The 25,286-nt window shown below is 34.4% G+C and overlaps 1 protein-coding gene across 3 annotated transcripts in view; it reads left to right on the top strand.

Annotated features, from left to right (window-relative positions):
* RIF1 (replication timing regulatory factor 1) overlaps positions 1-22,605 on the top strand; it is a 46,161-nt gene extending 23,556 nt beyond the window's left edge. For 2 of the 3 annotated variants that reach the window (XM_033111808.1, XM_033111807.1), the window contains exons 21-36: positions 3,950-4,049; positions 4,901-5,165; positions 6,333-6,375; positions 7,295-7,497; positions 8,069-8,168; positions 9,304-9,423; positions 10,440-10,591; positions 10,966-11,046; positions 11,128-11,182; positions 11,495-14,719; positions 18,298-18,444; positions 18,768-18,845; positions 18,938-19,053; positions 19,660-19,813; positions 21,776-21,881; positions 22,376-22,605. In XM_033111808.1, the coding sequence (XP_032967699.1) occupies positions 3,950-4,049; positions 4,901-5,165; positions 6,333-6,375; positions 7,295-7,497; positions 8,069-8,168; positions 9,304-9,423; positions 10,440-10,591; positions 10,966-11,046; positions 11,128-11,182; positions 11,495-14,719; positions 18,298-18,444; positions 18,768-18,845; positions 18,938-19,053; positions 19,660-19,813; positions 21,776-21,881; positions 22,376-22,590 (5,160 nt within the window). In that variant the 3' untranslated portion in view covers positions 22,591-22,605. The remainder of the gene's footprint in view (positions 1-3,949; positions 4,050-4,900; positions 5,166-6,332; positions 6,376-7,294; positions 7,498-8,068; positions 8,169-9,303; positions 9,424-10,439; positions 10,592-10,965; positions 11,047-11,127; positions 11,183-11,494; positions 14,720-18,297; positions 18,445-18,767; positions 18,846-18,937; positions 19,054-19,659; positions 19,814-21,775; positions 21,882-22,375) is intronic. The other variant, XM_033111810.1, reaches the window with a different exon arrangement.
* Positions 22,606-25,286: the final 2,681 nt, after the last annotated feature.

Raw genomic sequence — 25,286 nt, 5'->3', positions numbered from 1 at the left:
AGTGTAAGAAGAATGCTGTATCTATAGTTGTTACTCTTTTTGTTCTAATCTCATTCCTGTTTTCTTGGTTGTACTTGATAATCAAAGGCTTGCCTATTTTAAGTCTTAAAAAAGTAGCATTTAGTTTTATTTTGTTTTTTATTTTATTTTTTTTAATTGTGAACAATGTGTTTTTCCAGGATGTCAAGTCATTGTGTTTTTTTGGGGGGAGAGGGGGACGCAGCTCGGCTCCAAGTCAAGTCATCGTTTTTCAATCTAGTTGTGGAGGGCGCAGCTCACTGGCCATGTGGGATTCGAACCAGCAACCTTGGTGTTATAAGCACCTCACTCCAGCCACTGAGCCAACCAGCCACCCACCGGCGGCTCGGCTGCAGCTCAAGCTGTTGCTTCTCACTGGTTCATGTGGGAATCGAACTGGCGACCATGGTGTTATGAGCACCACTGTCTAACCATTGAGAGAACTGGCCACCCAGTTATATTTTATTGATCATTACATTTTAAAAGTCACTGACAAATCCAATCGTATCAAAATATAATTAGAAATATGCTGATATTTTAAATATTACTTATCATCATTACTTATACACACTGCATGTTTTTGTTTCTATTTTCTGGTTTTTCTAGCTTTTTTTGTCTGACTTTTTAAAATCTTTTCCACTATAGGTATCTAAGACTGTTATTTATTAGTAAAAGAAGAATATTAATTTTGATGTCATTTTTAGAATAGGGTTATTTAGAAGGGTGCTTTTTCATTCAAGAGAATAGTTTATTGGTGTGTGGCTATTTTATGTTTCTGGTTTTGTGATCAGAGGATTTTCTGTATGACTTGTAATTTTGAGATCCATCCTCTACATTATAACTTTGCTGTAGTTTTATAATTGACCATTTCTAAGTGATTTTTTATTAAAGTGTCTCCTTGATTGTAAATTTGATTTAAACATGTTTATTATATATATTGAAGCAATATTGTCATACGTAAATGTTCGTAACTATTACGTCTTCACGTTTTTTAATTTTTCAGTTACAGTTGTCAAAAAATATTATATTAGTTCCAGATACACAATAGTGATTAGACATTTATATAACTTAAGTGATTACTCCATAAGTCTAGTACCTATTTGACACCATACATAGTTATACAATATTAACTGTATTCTCTGTGCTTTACTTTATATCCCTGTGACAATTTTGTAACTACCAATTTGTACTTCTTAATCCCTTCACCTTTTTCATCCATCCCTAACCCCTTTCCTCTGGCAACCATCAATTTGTTCTCTGTATCTATGAGTGTGTTTTGTTTGTTCATTTATTTTGTTTTTTAGATTCCACATGTAAGAGAACCCCTGATATTTGTCTTTCTCAGTCTGACTTATTTCACTTAGCACAAAATCCTCTTGGTGCATCCATGTTGTCACAAATGGCAAGATTTCCTTCTTTTTTATGGCTGAGTAATACTCCATTGTAAATATTTACCACATCTTTATCCTGTCATCAATCGATGGATATTTAGTTTGCTTCCATGTCTTGGCTATTGTAAATAATGCTGCAGTGAATTCCTCTTTTCTTGAGTGAGTGCCTTTTTCTTCAATTGTATCAACTTGAAATTAATACACTTTTTAACTTACTAAGCATTGTAAAGAAAATTGCATTAAACAGTTAAGTTTAACAAATTATTATAATGAAATACTTGTGTAGCCATCACGACAAGGACTGTTAACAGAGCATTGTCAGCACCTCAAGCTCTCCTGATTGCATGGTTTCGAATCACAATGCCCTCTCCCCTGGATGAATTACTATCCTGACTTTTTTTGATAATAATTTCTGTGTTTTTATATTTTTACTATATAGACACGTACTATATATATTTGTTTAGCATTGCTCCTTTTTTGAATTTCATAGGAATAAAATCATACTGTATGTCTTTTGGGCTCATTGTTACAGTTGGGAGGTTCATGTTTCACTGCGTTCATTCAATTTCATTGCTACATATTCCATTGTATGAATTTAGGATTTTCTTTGTATATATTTATCGATTTATTTAACCTTTTTGTGTCTTATGTAGCATATAAGTAAACATGGGAGTCTTAATAAGTATATTTAATCCTCATGCAATAAGAAATAAGAGTATATGTTCTTATACTTTTTTTTTTTTTTTTGTCAAGTCGTAGTCCTTCAGTCTAGTTGTGGAGGGCGCAACTCAGCTCCAAGTCCAGTCGCCCTTTTCGATCTTTAGTTGCATGGGCACAGCCCACCATCCCATGCCAGAATTGAACTGGCAACCTTATTGTTAAGCGCTTGCGCTCTGACCAACTGAGCCAACTGGCCAACCCACATCTTTTTTTTTTCCTCTTACATTTTAATCAGGCTTTACAGAAAACTTTACAGTTTTCTAATGTTTTCTATATTACATATCCTATTTTTTTCAGATACTACTCTTAAATCTCAAATTCGAAGCGTTAAGCTCTATAACACTCTACCCCAGCAGTGAAGATATTGATATATCACTATTCCACACATTTTTATATTTGCCACCTTCCGGGTTTTTTAAAAATCTGAATTTTAGTTATATTTATTTATATAGGGTATCATAAAGCTTGGAAATTTTTTTTTTAATTGAAGATGTTTAGTTACTCTTGTTTTTTATGTCCCAGTTTTTTCCTCCTTGGCTTTGCTTCACCATATTTTATTCTTTAAGATAAAAAGGACTAATTGTCAGCAAACTTATATTTATATGACTGATATCTCCTCATCTAATATGTAATCAGTTCATTAGTTAGGATTTTTAGGTTCCAGAAAATCTCTGTCACAGACCTTTGAAGTAAAGTTATTGTTCATTAACTCCGGCTTCTGTTGAAAATGCATCGTTTGATACTAATTTTTTTTCGTAAGTTAGTGTCTTTTTTTGTTCTTTAAAGTTTTAGAATTTTTCTCTTGTCTTTGGACTGTAAACATTTCACCAGGGTATGGCCTGGGGCTTCTTTTTAAATTATCTTTTTAAATATTTGATAGGCTCTTCAATTTAAAGAGCTGTGTCTTCATCTCAGGAAAATTTCCTTGCTTTGGTGGTGCTCCTCAGTCCTTTTGAGTACCCTTTTACATGGTTTTTAGACCTTTTGGGTTTTATCTTCTGTGTCCTTTACCTTTTCTTTCTCTATATCTGTTTTGCTTTCAGTACTGCTTTCTGGGAGCTTGATATTTCTGTGTCCATTTCTTTGTAGTTTAAATTCTGAGGTATGTTAAAATGGTTTTGTTTTTACATTTAATGTTTTTAAATGGATATGATTTCCTCTTACCTTTGAGGATGTGAGGTTCCTTGTGTTATTAGCTCTTTTGCTCATGGATTAATTCTGTTGGTATTTGGCACTCCTTCACAGTATGGTCCTCACGTTTGTTCCTATGTGTCAATAAAGGTGTTAATATTGAACAGTGTTTGTAGCTAGAATGTGTTTTCTCATCCAGGAGAGAGAGCCCCTCTTTTCTGGCTTTGCTAGCAAACTGTAGTAGTCACAGGCATCCTTTGCCTTGTAATTGTAATCAAGAAGGAAGCCCTTTTTCTACATGAGTGTGTAGATTGTCATCTGTACTGGCCCTCCATGTGGTTTTCACAGGTTAATCAGGGAGCACTGCCTTCCCTAGCTCTTTCATTCTCAATTTTTGGTTTGTATGCTGAGTTTATGGACATCTTAACGCTGAATTATTTTTCTCTAAATGTTGAATAACAAAAAGTATAGTATTTGGCACAGCAGTTAACGGGGAAATACTCATAACCATGTACTTGATGTAGCTTGTATGGTATAAGCTATGATATGTGTGTTCTTATATTACATCTGGGATTAAAAGTCTTATATATTTGTTTTGGTTGCTGCTTACTGTTTTTGAGAACTATGCTAGTAGTTGAAAGGTAAGGTTCTAGTACAATACTTGTAACTGTTCTTCCATTCTTCCCTAGAATTTGTTGTTCTTGGATAGGATCGTTCATACTATTACTGTAATGGTTGACTGCATCGACTTCTCACCATATAATATTAAATATCAGACCAAAGTTAAATGTAAGTATTTTCTTTAACTTTATTTGTTCAACCAATATTTCATAAACATGGCTGTCTGAACTGTTGTCAGAGCAAATCTTACCTTCAATATATTTACCGTTTGATCAGTTTCTTGTATGTAATCAGTCTCGACTCACTGGCTGTCTTCTCAGCCTCAGCATCTTGGCCAAAATTTCTGGGCAGCCTTTCCAACTTATATTAATGTTTGTGAAATCGATTCTAGGGAGGGAAGTTGACTTCCTTTTGGTAGCAGCACTTGTTTTTCATTTCACCACAAGATATTTTTAATTAACAAGCACTGAATTAGAGTTTTTTCTTAAATCTGATATACCTTACCTTAAAAAAATGGATTCTTTGAGGGAAACAAAGGTATTTTTGGAATGGGTATGATTTTCTTAAGACAAATACAGGATTATTCCTGTAGGCAGGTATCTGAAGAGAAATGGAGTCTAAGAAGGGTGCAAAATAAAAGTGATAGTGTTTTTAAGATATACCTTTTTCTTTAAATCTAGGCCTTTTTTTGTATTCTTTCTAAGGACTTGGATGTCTGGCTTGTTTAGTATTATTTCTGGGGATTCAGTATACTATATTGATGAGCCAGGAAGCAATAATTTCTAAGGGTAATTTTGTTGCTTATTTCTTAAACTGACTTAAAATTTAATTTTGGAACCTGTCATATAATTTAGTACTATCTTAGAAATTAGTTGTTGAAATTCTGAGATTATAAAATAAAAATTTGAAATGCATTTTATAATTCCTTAGAGAAAGTAGATTCATTTTTCTGGAATTCTTAAAGATCTGCCAAACAGTTTTCTTTTGTCTCTGATTCTGTTTTTTAAATTTTATCTTAGCACCGAAGAGACCTTCAGATTGGTCCAAAAAGAAGAAAGAGCCCTTAGGGAAATTGGCTTCTTTATTTAAACTTATTGTGAGAGTCATCTATTCTTTCCACACTCTGAGCCTCAAGGAAGCACATTCTGATACTCTCCTCACTGTGGGCAACGCCATCCTCAGCATTCTTTCCAGTGTGCTCGGACATATTTCTTTGCCTTTTATGATTCGAAAAATATTTGCAACTTTAACAAGCCCTCTGGCATTATTTTACAAAAACTCAAAGTAAGTATTTGGGCCCAGTAGTTTTGAAGTTAATATAATTTAGATCTAGGTAGCAAACTTGCATTGTTTTCCTTATCAGCTTTGTTGTTACAGGTGGTAATTTTTTACAATTTAATGGAGAGGATAATACCTAAATATGAAGCAAGCATTTTATTTTGCATTCTAGTCCAACCCCCTTTTGTGCATATCTTTTTAGACTGGTTAATACAAACAAGCATACCTATTAAATGTGTGATGTATATGAAAGCATACTTGATGTATATTTTACACTTAAGTGTACGGCTTGCACTAAATACTGGTGTAGATCTTGCTTGTACCATACACCTAAGAATCTTTATTCTCTTTAATGTAAGCATAGGGTTCCATGAAACTTTTTACCCAAATTCCTGTTGGTGGATATATACCATGTTTCCCCAAAAAATAAGACCTAGCCGGACCATCAGCTCTAATGTGTCTTGGAGCAAAAATTAATATAAGACCGGGTCTTACATTAATTTTTGCTGCAAAAGATGCATTATTGCTGACGGTCCGGCTAGGTCTTACTTTTGGAGAAACACGGTATGTTTCTCTAGCCTGTTCCCTCATAACTAATAATATTGCAGTTGAACTACATAAATCATTGCCCACATTTGCCACTATTTCTGTAGAACAAGGTCCTAGAAGTGAAATTGTTGGATCAAAGACTATGTACATTTAAATTTATGAATCACCCTTCTAAAGTTTGTATTAATTTACATTGAATTGAGCCAAGAAGTGCCTTAAAACAGTCACCTGAAAAATAACATAGTTTTTAAAAGCATTTTGAAAGGACCTGTATAAATTAAATTCACAGAGAAAGTTTTAGGAACAGACTATAAAGTACAAATTAGAACCCCAAATCTATTAGCTTTTTGCAAATCTTTTTTATAGTTCTTGATCTTTATCAGAAGTAGTTCATACTTTCACAAATGGTACAGAAATAAGTAACTGCTATTAATACTTTATTCCAGATGTTTTTCTGTGATTCATTTTTTAAAGGTAGCTTTGTATCCTTTGGCAACTTGACGGTTTTTTAAGTCTTGGGGCACCTTTTTATATCGCTATACATGTCTTGTTTTTATGGCTGCATTAAGACACTTTCAGGTTTAACTTTGTATAGCATAAATTATACTGTTTTTTTCTTCCCAGGCTTGGTGAAGTTCCTAAAGTGTATAGTTGTATGAACAACAAGGTAAAAATAGACAATTACTGATAAAACATACTTTCATGATGAAAAAAATGCTTTGGGTTTAAATAATTGTCTTTCTTAAATATAATTCTAATTTTAAAACTTTTGACTTCAGCTTTATTGGACATTTTAATAACATGACATAGAAACAAAGAATAGTTTATCTATTTTGTTTGTTTGGAAAAAATGTTGTTTTTCACAGAGTGTGAAGATGAATCCAGGCCTGTTAAATCAGGTTCTCTGGACCTCTTTCCCTGTACTGAAATTTGTATGCTTTATACCAGTGGCCTTCAAACTTTGGTCTGCACCAGAGTCACCTGGAGAGCTTGTTAAAACAAATTCTAGGCTTTAGCCTCAGAGTTTCATGGAGCCTGAGAATTTGCATTTCTGACAAGTTCCCGATAGTCTGAGGCCCGCACTTTGGGAAGCACTGATCTGTATCCTCTGGACCACTCTTTTCTCCGCTGGTTCACAACAAAGTTTTCACTGTTTTCAAAGGATAGTTTTTAAAAGAAGGATTTAATAATGTTGCTTTAAATTCATATAACTGATCAACTCCTATTTTATTCCTTTATACAAGAGGTAATGATTTCAGTGTTTTATATGAACAACTTGTATACACAATATTGTGTTAGAATTGATGTGAAAATATAATTTTTTCTGTTAATGGGAAATAAGCCTGAAAGAAGATTGTAAAATCAATAATCAAAGTAAACTCACTGATAATTTGTCAGTTTATGAAGGGGGGGTATATGTTTAAGGTGATAGATGGGAGTTTTTTTAAAGCCATTTGAATTTTATAAATTGAAATAGTTACATGCTCTGTGAGTTGTTTAATTCAGTATGTTTTGTGCTTTTGTTTTTTCCTGTTTTAAAAGCAGCATTTCCAAGTGTTACCCTAATAAACTTTTCTTTTTCCTAGTTAGAAAAGCTTCTAGGAGAAATTATTGCATGTCTACACTTCAGCTACACTGGAACTTACGACAGTGAACTTCTTGAACAGATCTCCCCATTATTATGCATAATATTTTTGCACAAGAATAAACAGATTCGAAAGCAGACTGCTCAGTTCTGGAATGCTACATTTGCTAAAGTGGCGATGTTGGTTTATCCTGAAGAGTTAAAGTATGCTAACAACAAAACTCTTTTATACAGTTATTCTATTGTGATCATGTAATGCATTTTTTGGTTTTAAGATAAATTTATCTTATGAGGAATCGTTGTAGAGGATTTCTTAGTTGAAATATTGTTATTTGGAGTGCATGGTAGTTATTAAACTATTTGACCCTTTGGTCCTTAGAGTAGTAATCTCTTGCTTTTAGGGACATAAAAACAATTTGAAATTATCCTTCATAAAAGAAATGCAAAGGGCAGGAAATTAATGGTATTAAATCTAGGTGATGTGCATATAGGTACCTAATGTAATAGTTTACTGTTGCTTGAAATTTTTCATGATAAAAATTGGGAAAAATTGAAAAGTTTTTAAAAATGAAAATTTGGGAACTGAAAAGTTTAGCAAAAAAATTTTAAATATTGCTAGTAATTTCTCCCAGCTTTGTGTATGTAGAATGAGAAATAGTCTTTAAGCTAGGTATTTTGCTTCTTTAAAATAGAATTAAAATGTTCTTGTTAACATTATCAGTAGCCACCAGTACTGCTTGACTCAAGGTATATATATTTATGTATTTTTTAAAAGACCAATACTAAGGCAAGCCAAACAAAAATTTCTGCTCCTGTTGCCTGGTTTGGAAAATATTGAAATTATGGAGGAATCCAGTGGACCGTATGCAGATTCAGTAAGTTTGTTGTTGTTTTTTCTTTACTTTTGAATGGTGTTTGTTTATTGGATTTCAGTGTAATTTTTAAAAGGGCAACACCTTAGAATGCTTTATTGAAGTGATAAGCAAGTATATCCTCAACAGAGGAGCTTCATAACACAGGATTTTTCCCAATAGTCAGTTGTCTGGCTTAAAATGTTTCTATGAATTAAGGACAATAAATTCCACCATAGATTGTTACATAAGTAACCTTTGGTTCGTGTACATTGATGATCATCTTTGAACTATTATTGCACCTCATGTATTATTTTGCAAAGGCTGTAATTATTAAAATACATGGTTAAATGTTGCTTTAGATAAACTAGGAATAGTAGTTAACTAGTCGATGTCTAAGAAGAGCTGCCCTTTTTCTCCTTTCTTTCCATTGAGTCCTTCTTTCTGTCAGACAAACACATCTTTGCTATTATATCACCATTTGACCAAGGTTACTTTGGCTAATGATACTTGATTACTCTCTGAAGGTTAAGGACTAAAGGTATGGATACTGTGTACCCACGAGGTAGAATACCTTAGGCAACTTTCTTCAACAACAAATTGAACCTAGCTGTTTTTTGTTTAGAACCTATAAGAGAAAAGGTGTTATAGGTAGCCAATAATTATATTTAGTTTTGGTATTTGGCTAAAATAAAAATTATCAGATAATTACCTATAGACTTCTCAATACTCGTTCATTGTAATTTGGCCTGGGAAAACCTTGTATTATTGTGGGAGGGACATGACAGTTAATATTTTCTATCATGCATGCTATATTTCATGTTTAAAATTTAAGGCTTTGATTTTTCTTAGAATTATTTCCAGTAATAGGAGGGTCATTTGAGTCCAGTAATTTGATTTGTTTTTTATAGTATTTATGTGGTATATCTTAAATTTCAGGATTCATAAAATTAAGTGGTGCAAAACAGCTACTGTATATGTTGGAGACAGCAAACCTATTTGCTGTTAATGAATTAGTGCCTTTCTTTGACACGATTGTAGTAAGTTTGAATAACCAAAAATTTGAAATGAGTATTCATTACGTTGGAATTTTCAAAGCATGAAAAGAAGAAATAGAACAGTTTGCACTTAACGAAATTGTTTTATTTTATTAAAACAGACAGAAAATTCACAATTAAATATGAAGATAAGTGGCATGGAAAGAAAATCAAGTGGAAAAAGAGATTCCTTTTTGGCACAACCGAAGGATACAAAAGAATATATGAAACCAGCAGCCAAAGTATGTTTTTCCAGAGTTTATTTCATATAATTTTTTAAATTAAAGTGTATGGTATGTCGAACACATACAACTTCTAATTGGGGAAAAAAAGCTGTTAACACAAGACTAAATAAAAGATGGAATTGCAGGAGAATATATGAGTTTGGTCTGGAAAGACTGTTAGGATGGCACGGCAATCTAGAAACGTTGGGAGATGATTCCTTCTTAGGAAAGTTAAGTCTGTGTAATATTTAGCATCCATTAAATATAGTTACTCCAGGCGGCAGCCCCCTTGAGGTGGAAGGAAACTAGATATGAATAGCCACAGCATAACATTAGAGGAGACTATTTTAGAACTTCTGTTACTGAATGGAAACAGAATGTCTGGGTAAGAAATCTATTTTAACCTCAAATCTAAAACTAAATATCTTATTAGTTACCAGTTAACTGATTTTTGGACAATAATTCTGTCTTCCATTAGGGATATTCTAGAATCTTGAGACCATGGCCCAGACAAAATGAAAGAAAAAAATGTTATTTAAAAAAAATAATCCAGCGTAGTCTTGTAGCAACGGTGAAGTAGAATGAAAACAAATAATCTTGCTGAAAATTTCTAAAAATAGCATTATAATACCAGTGTTACTGGTATGTAGGGCATATTATTTTGGCAACTTACACTTGACTACTTCATGCTTCACCTTGAGATCTACAGATGCACTCTTCTGCCAAACCACTTCATTTCTGTGTGTTGGCCTAAAAAACGTATTTGCCCATGCTTTGTTGTTTGTTGGTAAGCACACACTTACCTACTTTTTAAAGAGTGTACTAATTTTGTATTTTTTGAGTATTAGAGGCAAAATGAAAGTGAAAGACAGTGTACTAATTGTTATTAACCAGGAATATTGTATGGGTTTGAACTTAAAACTTTCTAGTTATTATCAGAAAACTTATTAGTGTGCTAAAAGAGAGATTTTTTTGAAGTATTGGAAAAATAGTTTGGCCACTCAAATGTACATTTACTTTTTTAAAATTTGCAGATGAAACTAGACTCTTCATCTCCAAAAGCAAAGAATGAAATGCCTTTGGAAGAAGAAAATTCTACTGACTTTGTCTTTATACCTCCAGAAAGAAAAGAAGCAAAGGAAAGAGTACTAACTGAACACCAGAAAGAAGTACTCAAAACAAAAAGGTTTATAGTCTTTTTATTTTGAATTGGGTATTCTGTAGTCACACTTAGATTTCACGCAGCAAACTATAACTTTGTGTTCAGAACTAAGATACTGTGTATACTACACTTTATTTTAATGCTAAAAAGATGCACTGTATATAACTATGTTTCATAATACGTGAAGCTGTGTAGTAATGTAACAGTTGTTTCTAAACTATATTCCTTTATTGAGGTAGTGTGGGGAGGGGAAGGTAAGAGAGATGGTTTCATGGGGAATAAGCATTTCTAAGTCTTGATTTTTATATTATTTTTAAGAGAGAACTAGATGTATAATTGTGAGTTTTAATTTCTCGCTGTAGGAGTATCAGGCTTTGAACTTGTAAATTATTTTTCAGGTGCGATATTCCTGCCATGTATAACAATCTGGATGTTTCACAAGATACTTTATTTTCTCAGTACAGTCAGGAAGAGTCTATGTAAGTATAGAAGCTGTTGAAATAACTGGTTTTCTAAGTTTTAATCAAAACAATATTCTAATTTATATTTATTTATTTCAGGGAAATTCCTAGTTTAACTGAAAAATCAGAGGAAGATTCCAAGATGATATTTAAGGTATATTTGTTATTTCATATTTCAGGGTTTTTAAAATCTCTTTCCATTTTGGAGTCTCTTGTATTCATTTTATTATATAATCTGTTAACTCACTAGTAGATATTAGCAGAATTGTAGTCATTGTGTGTGTGTGTTTAAATGTATTAGGCTTTATTGAATATTTACCATTAGAAATGCAATTTACTGGGCATCTACCACCACCTTTGAAAGTTGGTGATTATCGTTTGAGGTACTAACGTTTTATACTAAAATTTCCCCAGAAAGTCAGACTTGTTTGCTAGTTAATCTGTATATGTGCACATTTCTGTCCAGGTGGAACAAATGAAGAGTGACACTGCCATTCCTCAAGATGTCACGGATAACTGTGGTACGGATGAACATCTTCAGAAAGCTTCCCTTTCAAATGTTGTGTGTGGTTCTGTTGAAACCAGTCCAGAAATACCGGGCAGTAATAACGATGCCAGAGAAAAATCTTTAATTTCATCAAAGAAAATGTCGACTGAATATACAGAAAGCACTTCAGGTGTCAGTAGTAGCTCACTGTCTAATGCCACCATTTCTGGAACCCCCCCACAGCCTACGAGTCGAAGGCAAACCTTTATTACTTTGGAGAAGTTTGATGGTTCAGAAAATAGACCTTTTAGTCCGTCCCCCTTGGATAATATGTCATCAGCTGTTACAGTGAAAAATAATCAAGAAGGCATGACTAAAACGGACACTCCACTGAAAGCAAAGAAAAGAGAAGTGGCTCCTTCAAAATCTGACTCTGAAAAACTAGTGCATGGAAATAAGCGATCAGGCCTAAGGTCCAGTAAAGCTGAACAACCAGGGAATAAAAGGTCTAAGCCCTTAATGAGATCTGATCAGGAGAAAAGCACTCAGGAATCTATTGATAGCATGGTAGCCTTAGAAAATAATCCCCCTCGTTTGCTTAATCAAACAGAATGTGCGTTAGATAATCAGGCTCATCTCTTGGAACCTACAGTGGAGTATGAGGACACAGTGCTTAAACCAACAATTGAAAATACTATATTATTAGAAAATAATACTGTAGAAGAGAAAACCATAGGAAGTAATTTGGAATCCAAAGAAAATACACCCCCAGCCATAATACCAGCAGACCAAATGATAAATGAGGATAGTCAGATTCAGATAACTCCAAATCAGAAAACCCTTAGACGATCTTTAAGGCGACGTTCAGAAATAGCAGAGCCTACTACTGAGAGCCAAGATAAAGAAAATAATCATCAAAAAAAGGAAAGACGTAAGGAAGAAGAAAAGACTCTTCAGAAGAGTCCATTGCATGTAAAAGATGATGTGTTACCTAAGCAAAAACTGACTTCAGAGCAAACTGTACAGGAAACTTTAATTGAGAAAGATACTTTACATGAGAAGACTTTGGGGGAAACCAGCACTAATGCTGAAATTGACCAAAATAGAAGAAAGCCAGACCTTGAAAATATTAAATCTGAGGGAGACAGTGCCCAGGACATTGCAGATAAGTCCTCCGAGAAACCAGTAAGGGGACGAACACGGTACCAAACAAGAAGAGCATCCCAGGGTTTACTTTCCAGCATTGAAAACTCAGAATCTGATAGTTCTGAGGTAAAAGAAGAAGGTTCGAGAAAGAAGAGATCTGGAAAATGGAAAAACAAAAACAGCGACATTGTTGACACTGAAGATCGAGAAGAGAAAAGGGTAAAACAGGATTGTGTAAAACCTGAAAATCAGACACATGATTATAAAGCAAATTCTGAAGTGGACATAAATACAAAATCTCAGATTTATGAAAATGATGAAAGTAATACTGTAACTCTTCGAGATGCTACAGTGTCTTCAGATTTATTACAAGTTTCTGATGATGTATCAAATGCTTATGAGGGAAAAAGTAAAACTAACAAATGTGCAGAACATTCCTTTTCAAATTCTCCTGTATCAGAATTAAATCTAAGGACTAGAAATGCCAATAAGAGATTACATAAGCGAGATTCTACAGAAAACCACAGTGTGGGAGAATGCTCACAAGTAGAGACATCAGACATTTCTTTGCTTTCTGAAAAAGCTTCCCCAAACCCTGAATGCCAGCATAAGAGAAGCAGGAGGGTGAGGAGATCTAAAGGCTGTGATTGCTGTGGAGAAAAACCACAACCTCAGGAAAAGCCATCCACTGAGTTAATGAATACAGAATATTACGATGTAAAGGTCACTGAAGCAAAAATGAGAGATGTGCAAACACCTGTAACTATATCAGAAACTTCTAAAACTAATCTGTACTCTGAGGTTAAACTTCTAAGTGAACATCACAGTGTGAATTTTCATTTGGGTCTCAAGGAGGAGAATGATACTAATGATTCATTCATTGTATCTGAAACTGAGTTGAAAGAAAATACTCAAAACTCTCTTGCTTCTGAAATAGTAAATTTTAAGGAAGAAACTTTTGATAGAGATTCTGAGGAAGGAATGTCTATTAAAAGCCAAGAGCCAGCCAATAAAAAATGTAGAACTGTTGGCCCATGTTTAGATGATTCCAAAGACATTTCACTGGAATGTTCTACTTTGGAGACCAAAGAAGAAAAGTCAGAGGCTGTCCCAATGGAGGAAGTAATTACAGAAAACATTGTTAATGTTGAAGCAGATGAATGTAAAGTAAAAGATTGCACTCCAGAAGTGGAAGCTATGAAATTGGATGTAGAACATGTTAAATGTGAAGCTAGCTTCTCTGAACAAGAGAGTGCCAAAACTAGCATTTTTGAGGAAGCGGTAACAGAGGAAAACAGTGCAAGAAGTGATGAATCTGAAGCAGATAAGGCTGAAGTACTGAATGCCGAAGAAGCAATAACTGAGGAATTTAGTTTAGCTATTGGTCAGGCTGACAGTACCACGCCTGTAAAAGTAAGAGCTCAGAATGAAATTTCAGTTGCGGGACCACATGGAGGAAATGATGCATCTGATGCAGGCTCATCTGAAATGAATGCAGAAATGGAAAATTGTGAAGAAAGAGTGATTGGTGAGGTGAATGCTGACATTGACCATGTCAGTGAAATAGAGGGTGGGGACTTGACCACCGAAGCATGTAAGCCTGAGGAAGCCCAAACAAACAGAACGAATACAGCAGTCGACAACTTTGCTCCTGACACACTTGAAATGAGCACTGAAGAAGGAAAGGTTAAATCTAATAAAGCTGAAACAAGCATTGTACTTAGTAAACCTGAAGAAGCAAAATTAGATGACAATCAAATGAAAATGGGAAATTATGGTGAAATTTTACAGGAAGTTCATCGTACGTCAGAGAAAGTGGAGGAAGCATCACAATCTCTGACATCTGAAATTGCTGTCTCGGAACTGATAGCAGAAGACAATAATACATCTCCTCAAAAACTCAGTGAATTCAATCCTTTGCTTTTGTCAGCAAATGACAGTCCTAGTGGCATGCAGACACGTTGCATCTGGTCTCCTTTGACTTCTCCATCCAGCAGCATTTTAAAGAGGGGACTAAAAAGACCCCAAGAGGATGAGATCTCATCACCTGTTAACAAGGTAGGGGTTTGAAGCTGAGTATTAATGATCCGTGTTTAATTGGAATATTTTGGCAATATAGTGAAATCTGGTGAATGACAGAAGATTAGACTTATATGACTACTCGTTTTGAATATTTACCATAGCAGCTAGTGAAAAGGACAGGTAGAAGGGTGTTGAGACTGCAGCCCTCTAATTTAGGTACACATATTCCTTTTTTTTGAGGGCAGTAAACTAATGGTCTTTACACACCATGAACACTGTTGGGGAAACAGATTTAGAATCTGATAATCAGTTTTAGTTAGCACTTACTCTGTACTAGGACATTAAGCTGCCTGTTTTACATTTAAGTGTAATATAAACATATAAAGTGTTTATATAAACTCTTATATCCCACCCTTGTTTAATAAAAAATCTCCCTGGGCACCGCCTTCATCAATTTCTGGATGTGATTCCATTTATAATTATTTTCCCATCTTCACTAGAGTATAACTCCTTTAGTTTATAAATATGGATTATATATATGCTTTACCTCCTTGCCCTGTAACTTGCAAATAATTTGTTGACTGAATAAATTAAAAAAGAAAAAGTTACATGTGCTTACAAAGCTCAGCTTGTCCTGTATGTAGCAAAGTAGATGTTCTGAAAGGCATGATACGGGCATTTCTTAAACTAATTCTAAAATTAAACCTACCATTTTACGGTAAACTACATGTGTTTATATATACAAAGGTATATATAAATATGATACTGACACTTAATTTTGCCTTTAGCAAGCACATTGTGAAGATTTCCCAGGGGTATACCAAAAATTCTTATACTGAGAATTCAGAGATTAGTCCTTGGAAAGGCTTGACACCACTTGAGCCTTTTTGGTTTTGTTTTGCTTTTGTTTTGAGGATCTTAACTGTTTTTTTAAAAAAGTATCTTAAGTTTAATTATATAGGCCATAGAAGTTCTTGAAAAGTTTATGAAGATATAATGTTGGGTATACTTTGTTTTCATTCCCCATGCCTTCCCCAACCTTCCTATTAGTTCTATGAACTACTTAGCATACTTTTTATTTCTTAATACATATTTATAAAAAATTTTTCTTTTCATTCATTCCTCCCTTCCTCCCTTTTGTCAACCACCAGCTTGTTGTCTGTATTTGTGGGTCTGTTTCTGATTTGTTTTGTTTTGTTAGATTCCACAAGTAAGTGAAATCTTACAGTATTTGTCTTTCTCTTTTTTTTGTCTGACTTATTTCACTTAGCATAATACCCCCAAGGTCCATCCATATTGTTGGAGATGGCAAGGTTTCATTATTTTTTATTGCTGAGTAATATTCCATTCTGTACATGAAGTGTGATCAAAACATACAGTGAATGTTTAAATAAAAAAAAATTATTACAGTAAAGGACACTTTGCCATTAATCCCCCTTAAAATGCCCCTCCTTGCTTCAAACACACTTACCCCATCGTTCTTGCCACTTTCTGAAGCAGTTCTGAAAGTCCTCTTTCATGAGTGTCTTTAGTTGATCTGTTGTGGCTGCCTCAATGTCCTGAATCGATTCAAAATGTTTACCTTCCATGGTCATTTTGACTTTGGGGAAGAGCCGGAAGTTGGACAGTGCCAGATCAGGTAAATAAGGTGGAAGGTGGATGAGAACACACTGTAAAGTTTTTATTTGACAGAAATTGCCGTATACCAGAAGTGATGTGGACACGGAGTGTTGTCATGACGGAAGTAGATTTATGGAACACTTTGAAACACACCAGCTCTCAACTGTAGCTCACAACCGACTGGCTGCACCAAACAAGTTTTGTCTTGTCACACACTCACTAAGGTTCAGTGAGCCGCTTCCCGTATTGAAGATTCCTGCCTTTCCGTTAGATGGCACTCAGCATTCACTGTTTTTGATTATACCTCGTATATACACCACATCTTTTTTACCCATTCGTCTCTCAATGGACACCTAGGTTGCTTACATATCTTGGCTATTGTAAATAATGCTGCAATGAACGTAGGGTGCAGAAAAGTTAGTGTTTTTTTCCTTCAGATAAATACCCAGAAGTAGTATTGCTGGGTCATATGGCAGCTCTGTTCTTAATTTTTTTGAGGAATCTACATACTGTTTTCCATAGTAGCTGCACCAGTTTGCAATCCCACCAACAGTGGATGAGGGTTCCCTTTTCTCCACATTCCCACCAGGTTATTTGTTGAGGTTTTGTTTTGTTTTGTTTTGTTTTGTTTTGTTTTGTTTTATGGTAGCCATTCTGACAGGTGTGAGGTGATAGCTCATTGTGGTTTTGATTTGCATTTCCCTGATGATTAGTGGTGTTGAGTGTCTTTTCATGTGTTGGTTAACCATCTTCATGTCCTCTGGAGAAATGTCTATTTTGGTCCTCTGTTCGTTTTTAAATTGGATTATTTATTCTGTGTGGTTTTTTTCTGAAGTTGTATGAGTTCCTTTATATTTTGGATATTAATCCCTTATCAGATGTATCATTTGCAGATATCTTCTCCCATTCAATAGGTTGTCTTTTCATTTTGTTGATGGTTTCCTTTTGCTGGGCGGATTTTTTTAATTTGAAGCCCTCCCATTTGATTATTTTTGCTTTTGTTGCCCTTGCTCGAGGAGATGTAACCTAAAAGATACTGATTGCTAAGACTGGTGTCAGGGTACTACCTATGTTTTTATTTAAGTCTTTAATCCATTTTGAGTTTATTTTTGTATGTGTTGTAAGAAAGTCCTCCTATTTCATTTTTTTACATGTGTCTGTCCAGTTTTCCCTCCACTTATTAAAGAGACTGTCTCTACCCCATTGTATACCTCCTGTGTTGCAAATAATTGACCATGTAAGTGAGGATCTGTTTCTGGGTCTTCAGTATGCTTTAGATTGTTAATGCAAATTAGTTACATTTTGTTTGATAGTAACTCATTTCATTTTTATTTAGGCAGCAGTACAACATATTCTAGTTTTCTATAGCAGGTATGTACAGAATCTGCCCACTTTTTTGGGAATCAATAGCAGAAAACATATACATATTTAATGATATAAGTTCTCTGTTGTATATTTATATCAAATAGCTGAATAAGTGAACGTATAATAATTTAGAAGAGGCCAAAATGACTTTAAGCTGGGGCTAAGAAACAAAAATTGCCACCCATTTGCTGTGAGTCCAGTACCCTCAGAGTTTAGAACAGAGATTAGTAAGATACACCAGAGGCCAGTGAGTGCTGTGCTTACCTCTTTACTTTGTTTTTTACACTCAGTGTAGTAAGCTCATAAAGTTAGTAGAATTTGATTATTCAGTTTGAACTGCCACATGTATTTTTGTTATATTTCTGCTACTGTCCCTTTTTCATTCTCTTTGTTGCTCTATTATGCAGAAACAGGTTTGAACGTAGGTTATTGGGATGACGTGTGATGTTGGGTAATACCTGTGAAAGCAGTCACTAGAAAGAACTACAACCATGTACAGTTGGTTTCTAGGGAAATCAGTTAAGCTTCTAAACCCACATCCTATTTTGGGTAACCTTACAATGAGAATTTATAGTATTATTTTGAAAAACCTTAATTTTGTTCAATAAAACCATGACCTGTGTTTTCAGGTTCGCCGTGTCTCCTTTGCAGATCCAATATATCAAGCAGGATTGGCAGATGACATTGATAGGCGGTGTCTTGTTGTCAGGGCCCATTCTTCAAATAGTTCTCCCATAGTCAAAAGTGTTAAAACTTCACCTACTGCACAATCTAAGGTAAGCCGTAGGCTTTAAAACGCACATAAAGGTATGCAGACACAGAATTGTATTGCATAGTTTGTCTTAAAATTAACAATTTAAGAAACAAAACTTTGGTTTGGATATATTGTTCTTCTGTCTGCTTCTTGGTAAACAGACATGAAGAGAAGAGGTGTAAGACGCAGTGACGATCCAGCAAGTAATTGATTACGTAGTACATTACATTTTAGATTTTTCTGAAAATTTTAAGAAATTGTTGCGTCTTAAGTTGTGAAAATAAAGTTGTAAAATTATAGTTATCTAGGGTTCTGAGTTTTTTTTCTCTCCTTTCTTCTGTCTAGCATAATACCACTTCAAGCAAAGGATTTCTGTCCCCAGGATCACGTAGCCCTAAATTTAAGAGCTCAAAGAAATGCTTAGTAAGAAGTGATTTAATTTTCATGCAGCTTTTTTTTTCTTCCATGTTTAGTCAGGTGACCTCTATTTAACAGCTTTTGAAATTTATTGTAAGATTGCAGAAATGGCTAAAGAATCTGGAGTATGCCCAACAGAAAGTGTTTACCCAGCTTTGGTGAACTGTGTGGCACCAGTCGATATCATTTTACCTCAGATTACATCAAACATGTGGTAAGTTTTTATTAAGGCTTCTGGCTTACTCTTATTAAAGAGGACTGAATGATCAAGGTTTTCATATTTAGGGTTGCTTTATATGACTTTCGCACATATTTTAGTTTAGAAATAAATAAAAATTCAGCTGAGAAGAAGGGCCAGATAGGGAATAAGAAGCATTTATCATAATGGCTAAGATAATCGTGTGCTTATTTGCCAGGTTTTGTGCTGAACTCTTTGCATAGATATCTTAATTTAATCATGATGTAAACCCTGTAATGAGCAGTAGTATTATTTTACTTTATAAGATGAAGTTTACAAAAGTTAATCCACCAGTCACACAGCTCTAAGTCGTAATGTCAGTGCAGCATGGGGCACACAGAGCTTAGTGTGATTCCAGTGCCATTGTTTAGACATACATAGCATACATAGCAGATTCAGATTTCTTGTTTTACGTTAGATTAAATGTGTGCCTGTCCTCTGACTGGGTTAGGTGGTCCTGCATAAATTCAGTTATGATTAGACTTAAATCAGGAAATGCAACTGGATAGGCCCTCACAAGTAGAATAAATAGTGTAAAACTATATAATGACATTCTGCCTTTTCCTCTCATTGTCTGTGTAGGGCAAGAGGACTGGGACAACTCATTAGAGCCAAGAACATAAGAACGATTGGTGATCTGAGTACTCTTACGGCATCTGAAATAAAAACGCTTCCGATCCGTTCTCCAAAAGTGTCCAACGTAAAAAAGGCTCTCAGACTATATCATGAGCAGCAGGTAAAGACTTAGTTGTCAGTTACAGAGCATGCATAAGTACAAGCCACGTGCCGCATAATGACATTTCAGTCAGCAAAACACTGCATGCACAGCGGTGGTCCCATATGATTATAATGGAGCTGAAAAGTTCCTGTCACATGGTGATGTCGCAGTGTTAGTCACGTGTGGTGGGTGCGCGGGTGTGAACAAACCCACCGTGCTACTGGTCATGTAACAGTGTAGCACTTACCGTTGTGTGTAGTACATGATACTTGATAATGGCAATAGACTGTTACTGATTTATGTATTTACTACGCTAAACTTGACTGTTATTTTAGAGTGTACTCTTTCTACTTACTAAAAATATTGCTGTAAAACAGTGTGCTGTGTTAGGTCAGCAGCCTCCAATGTGCCACATTTACCACATATCTTGATTGCGTCATTTCCCCTTGTGCTTGATGTAATCTCGTGTTGTTTCACAGTTACATGCTTACAGGCTTTAGCCTAGGAGTTAGTAGGCTATGCCATACAGCCTAGGTGCGTAGTGGGCTATACGTACCATCTAGGTTTGTGTAAGTGCACTCTTATCATGTTTGCACGACGACAGAATTGCCTAACGCATTTCTCAGAAGGCATCCTCCTCGTTAAGCGGTGCCTGACTGTAAATGATGTAGCAATACAGTTGCAGAAGTTTGTTCTTAAACTTCATATTTAACAGCCCATTTTATGGTGCCCTTTTTTTTCCTTCCCTCACAGCCAAGAGCAACTGAAAAGATCACACTATAATTCCACAGAAAAGTTTGCTCATTTATTTTTTACTGTTCCTGTGCAGGGCATCTGAATTCTGTTCTGCCCCTTCTCTTTCATTTGTACCAAACTGGCGATTTGTTTTCTGGCTGCTATTCTTAAAATCCTGATCTTCAAATCTAAACATTTACCAAAATGTGGTAGATTTGTAATTAACAGTATTTTGATTTTGATATTAAACACAACTATGACTGATTTTTTTACTTGTTCCTTCTGTCACCTTTTTGCACATAAACATTTTGGGTCATTGATGTTTTCAAAGTTGCTGATAAAAGCCAAGATCTTCCCCCCATAAAAATACACATTGAAAATTTTGAATATAATTTCAAAAGGGTTTACAGACTCTGGCAACCCATTCAGAGACCCTTTATGTATCCAGTGACATTATGCAAAATTGTGAGTAAATGAGAAATAGGGTATGTTCAGGATGAAAACCAGCATTCCATATTAGATTTTTGAGACAGAAATTTCCTAACTACTGAGTACCGAAGACTCTGCTGTAGTCTTGAAAGTCCTAGATTTAATATTAATTTGTAATCTTTAAAAACATTTATTAGTTTTAAACAACTCAAAAACTATGTTAATAATTTACAGTCCCATACTCATGAATTTTGTTTTTGAAGTATTTTTTGTAATTTATGGGCCCTGGGAATTATCCCTGAAATTTAAATTTTTTAAAAACTGCTTTTTTACTGGGGCATCCATATACCATAAAATTGCCCGCTTCTCCCCCGCCCCCCCAGCACACAATTAAGAGCTTTTTTAGTGTATTCATAAAGTTATACAACCACCACCATGGTCTGATTTTGGAGCATTTTTATCACTTCAGAAAGAAACCCTTATAGCCATTAGCAGTCACTCCTATTTGTACCCCCCAGGGAGCCACTAATCCTTTTCTCTATAGGTTTGCCTATAGAGAAAATTATGGACATTTCACAAAAGGCGGGTCATATAACCTGTGGTCTCTTGTGACTAGCTTTCACTGAGCATGATGTTTTCAAGGTTCACATGTAGTTTTTTGTGTGTTGTTAGAACATAGTTTCTTAGCAGTGTTAGCTAAGCTAATAATGTGATAGGCTTTGTCAGATTCTTTTCTGGTGTTAGTACTGTTAGTCCTATTAAGAATAACTTTCAATTTGTTGATTTTGTTTTTACTGGCCTGAATATATAATCAAGGTGAAGTCTCGTGGACTAGAAGAGATTCCAGTTTTTGATATTTCTGAAAAAACAATAAATGGATTAGAAAAATCTCTCTCTTCTGATGAAGAAAGACTTGTCTCAGGTATATTTTAGCAAAGTGGGATAATTTTAGTTATAAGATAAGCTGACTTTCTTGAAATATTTTGTTACTATCATTTTAGTTTTAATTTGACCATGCCTTGTGAATTCAACAAGTTGGTTTTTTTGTGTGTGCTAGTTGCCAAGTATGAAAAAACAATTGATTTAACTTCAAGTATGTCTAGTTGCTTTCTCTCATTGTCAACTTCTGTTCCATATTAAGGTCTCAAATAAGGATATGAACTAAATACTGTGTTCCAGTTACGTTTTTAATAAAAATTAAGTAATCTTGTGTTTTCTTGAATGACACAGAATAAGCCGAGGTCTATTTTTCCGTCGCCTGTTTGTTCTTTTGAGAAGCGGGGATTCATACCTCAGCCTTCATTCTTAATTTCAAACCTAGGCACTTAAACTTGCTATTAACTTAAAAGGAGATATTTAGATTTAAGTTTTACCTGAAATAGGTATAGGTCTCATTGTGGTTTTTTTCTTTTTTAGACTTGATTGATCCTGTTGCTTTAGAAACTCCGTTATCTAAAAACCTGGTGGCACAGATCAGTGCACTTGCTCTTCAGCTGGAATCAGAAGATCTCCATAATTATTCAGGAAGCCAGCTATTTGAAATGCACGAGAAACTTGGTAGCATGGCCAGCTCTATAATGAGAAATCTGCAGTCACGTTGGAGGTCACCAGCCCATGAAAATTCTGTGTAGTGTTTTAAGAGAAAATTGAAAAAAAAAAAATTTAACATCATTTGTTGATTCATAAAATAAGTTCTGAAATACAGCACAATTTCAGACTGAATGTTTGCAAAGATGATAACATTTCAGACCCTGAAGGGCAATGACGTATTATGTAAGTTCATTATGTAAGATCATTTTTTCCATAGTAACATATTCTGTTGGCTGCTACGCGTGGTTTTTCCAAGTTTTAAATATTGAAATGTGAAAGCAAAAACTAGAAACAAAAGCATACATTTTATTTCACTTAAACTCATGCATATTCCGATGAAGTCTTTTATGTAAAATACCTTATTTTAAGTAAAATTGAAATTTTTTTATTTGAATTTTTTTTGCTGAACTGATAAAGATGTTTATACTTGATTTTTTTTTTTTTAATTTATATTTGTTGTGACAGAGGTTTAAGAAATTTGTTCTTGGTAGACCACCTCAAATGTGATGTAGAAGAATTGGAAAGTTTTTCACAGATGTCAACTTTGGACAACATTTAAGGAAAATAACAAAAATTTTAGCCTTTGGGGTTAAAGTATTCAAGCAGAAATTACTAAGATTCCATTAATTTATTTGCATTAGCAAATATATGTGCAGCAGCATTTGCCTGTGAAACTACTCTTACGAGACAGATAGTATTCATTTTAAAATGCACAACTATTTGTACATTATGTATAGATTACAGTGTTTTTAACTTATACATTTCCACTTTCATTAATTGCATGAGTTTTCTGCAGCTTCTTGTGAATACCTTTGTTTTGTTTAACAGAAACGTATTTTGTATATATGAAATACTGAAGTATCAGTATGGGCGAGAGAAGAACTTGGTGGGCTTGCTGCACATGTTTGTAGGAGTCCACTTACAAATAAAACAACAGATAGTTTTGTACTTAATATTCTTAGTTAAAACATGAGTTTATTTCCTAAAGTAACCAGAATGAGTAAAGTTATAGAAATGACAAAGTATTACATGACAACTTAGCTATTTCATATCCATACCTTTTTTTCCCTGTTTAGTTTGGAAGAGGGTATCAACCACTAGAAAACATGTCTTACCACATTGCTCTTTAGTGGAGAGTTATTTTCATTACAACTTGGACTGTAAGAAAGAAATCTTGAGTTTATTTGCTCTTTTCACCTACACCTAACGCAAACTTAGAAGAAATTTGAAACTTCTTTTGAAATATATATGTATTGCCTAGTTTTAAAAAATAGGGTTTATATAATTAAAACATTTGTAAATTTTACCAACTAGTATTAGTGCCTGACTTCCCATATTTGTTTCATTTTCTTAACAGTGAGATCTCATTTGCTGTCTGAATAGGAAGAGTGAATAATCTCAGTTTCACACTTTATTTGGAGCTAACCCCTACTTAAACAGGCACACATTTTCAGCAAGTTACAGAAAGTTTAACTGTGTGTCTCATTAACTCCTATATTCAGAAGGGGATCACCAGCCACAATAAAAGTTGGTGTTTTTTTCATCATCGTAAATCCATATTATTAAGTATTCTGGGCTCTGAGTTTCATACATAACAAATGATGGTTTTAAAAGAAACTCTGGTACCTTTGAACCGAGGAATGTAGATTGAAGAAATAATTAATGGAAAACTAAGAATATTTTTAACAGAATTATAATTGAGGCTTACATTGTCTGCCATTTATTTCCCAAATTATGTTTGACAGTAAAGAGGCACATAAATTTTTAGTGAACAGGTGTGAGTAAAGGGTGTGTATGTGTGTTTGGAGGGGTCAAAATTAGCTCATTTCATGACTGCATATCTTAATGTTTGTGTGAACTAAACTTGCTGGTGGAATAAAGTTCCAGAGAAGGTGAACAGTATAGCAGAAATGGGACCAAAATGATTACTATTTACTTAAATCACTGAATTTGATACAAGCACAGGTATTAATTTTAAAACACTGTGGTTCAACAAAGATATATTTTAAATATTTGAGGGCAAAAACCAGCTTGCTAAATCTTCATTGTTGATAAAATTATAAGCATATATTTGAGGCACCTTATTTTCAATATTCTTGCCTTAAAATTTTCTGCAAATTTTCCCGATTCCTTAATAGCAAAATGCATCAATGTTCCTTGATCAGCTCCACTGTGTTGTTTCACTGTTCAAGTGAAATCAGTTTTTTCAAATATTTCCTAATGGTTAATAAAACAACTGGCAAATGTTAATAACATTCAAATGTGACTTCTTTTCTTACGCATTTATAAAAAGAATCTAGTTGCATGCAGAAGCATAGTATAATTCTTCATGTTCCAAAATGAATTTCATAGTGGATTGAAACTTTCAGTATTTCAGTGAGTCCATTATTGAAGGTGCTCTGCTGTTTGCCAAGTGTGAAAGCCATTGTTGAAGGATATGAGGCGCTTTACTCTAATTCCATATAGTGTAATATGATTCAGGTGAAGTAATAATGCTAATATGGATGGTCAAAAAAAAGACTTCAATCTGAAGAGTAAAAGCATGATGGTTCCTGACACTGCCCATGGATTCTTCTTTTCTGCACAGCTTGAAAGTAGTCAGGGACTGTTACATATCTAAAGATCAAATAAATGTCACGAAAGTTAAATTACATATTGTCTAAAATAAAAGTGGCAGGGCAAGAAACAAAATTAGGGGAAAATGGGAGGTGTATATCAAGTAGAGTTTTTTATTTTG

Source organism: Rhinolophus ferrumequinum, chromosome 8 (genome assembly GCF_004115265.2).
Source record: "Rhinolophus ferrumequinum isolate MPI-CBG mRhiFer1 chromosome 8, mRhiFer1_v1.p, whole genome shotgun sequence".
Classification (NCBI taxonomy): Eukaryota; Metazoa; Chordata; class Mammalia; order Chiroptera; family Rhinolophidae; genus Rhinolophus; species Rhinolophus ferrumequinum.
The sequence above is the reverse complement of the archived record's forward strand: the minus strand, read 5'-3'. Positions and strand labels throughout refer to the sequence as shown.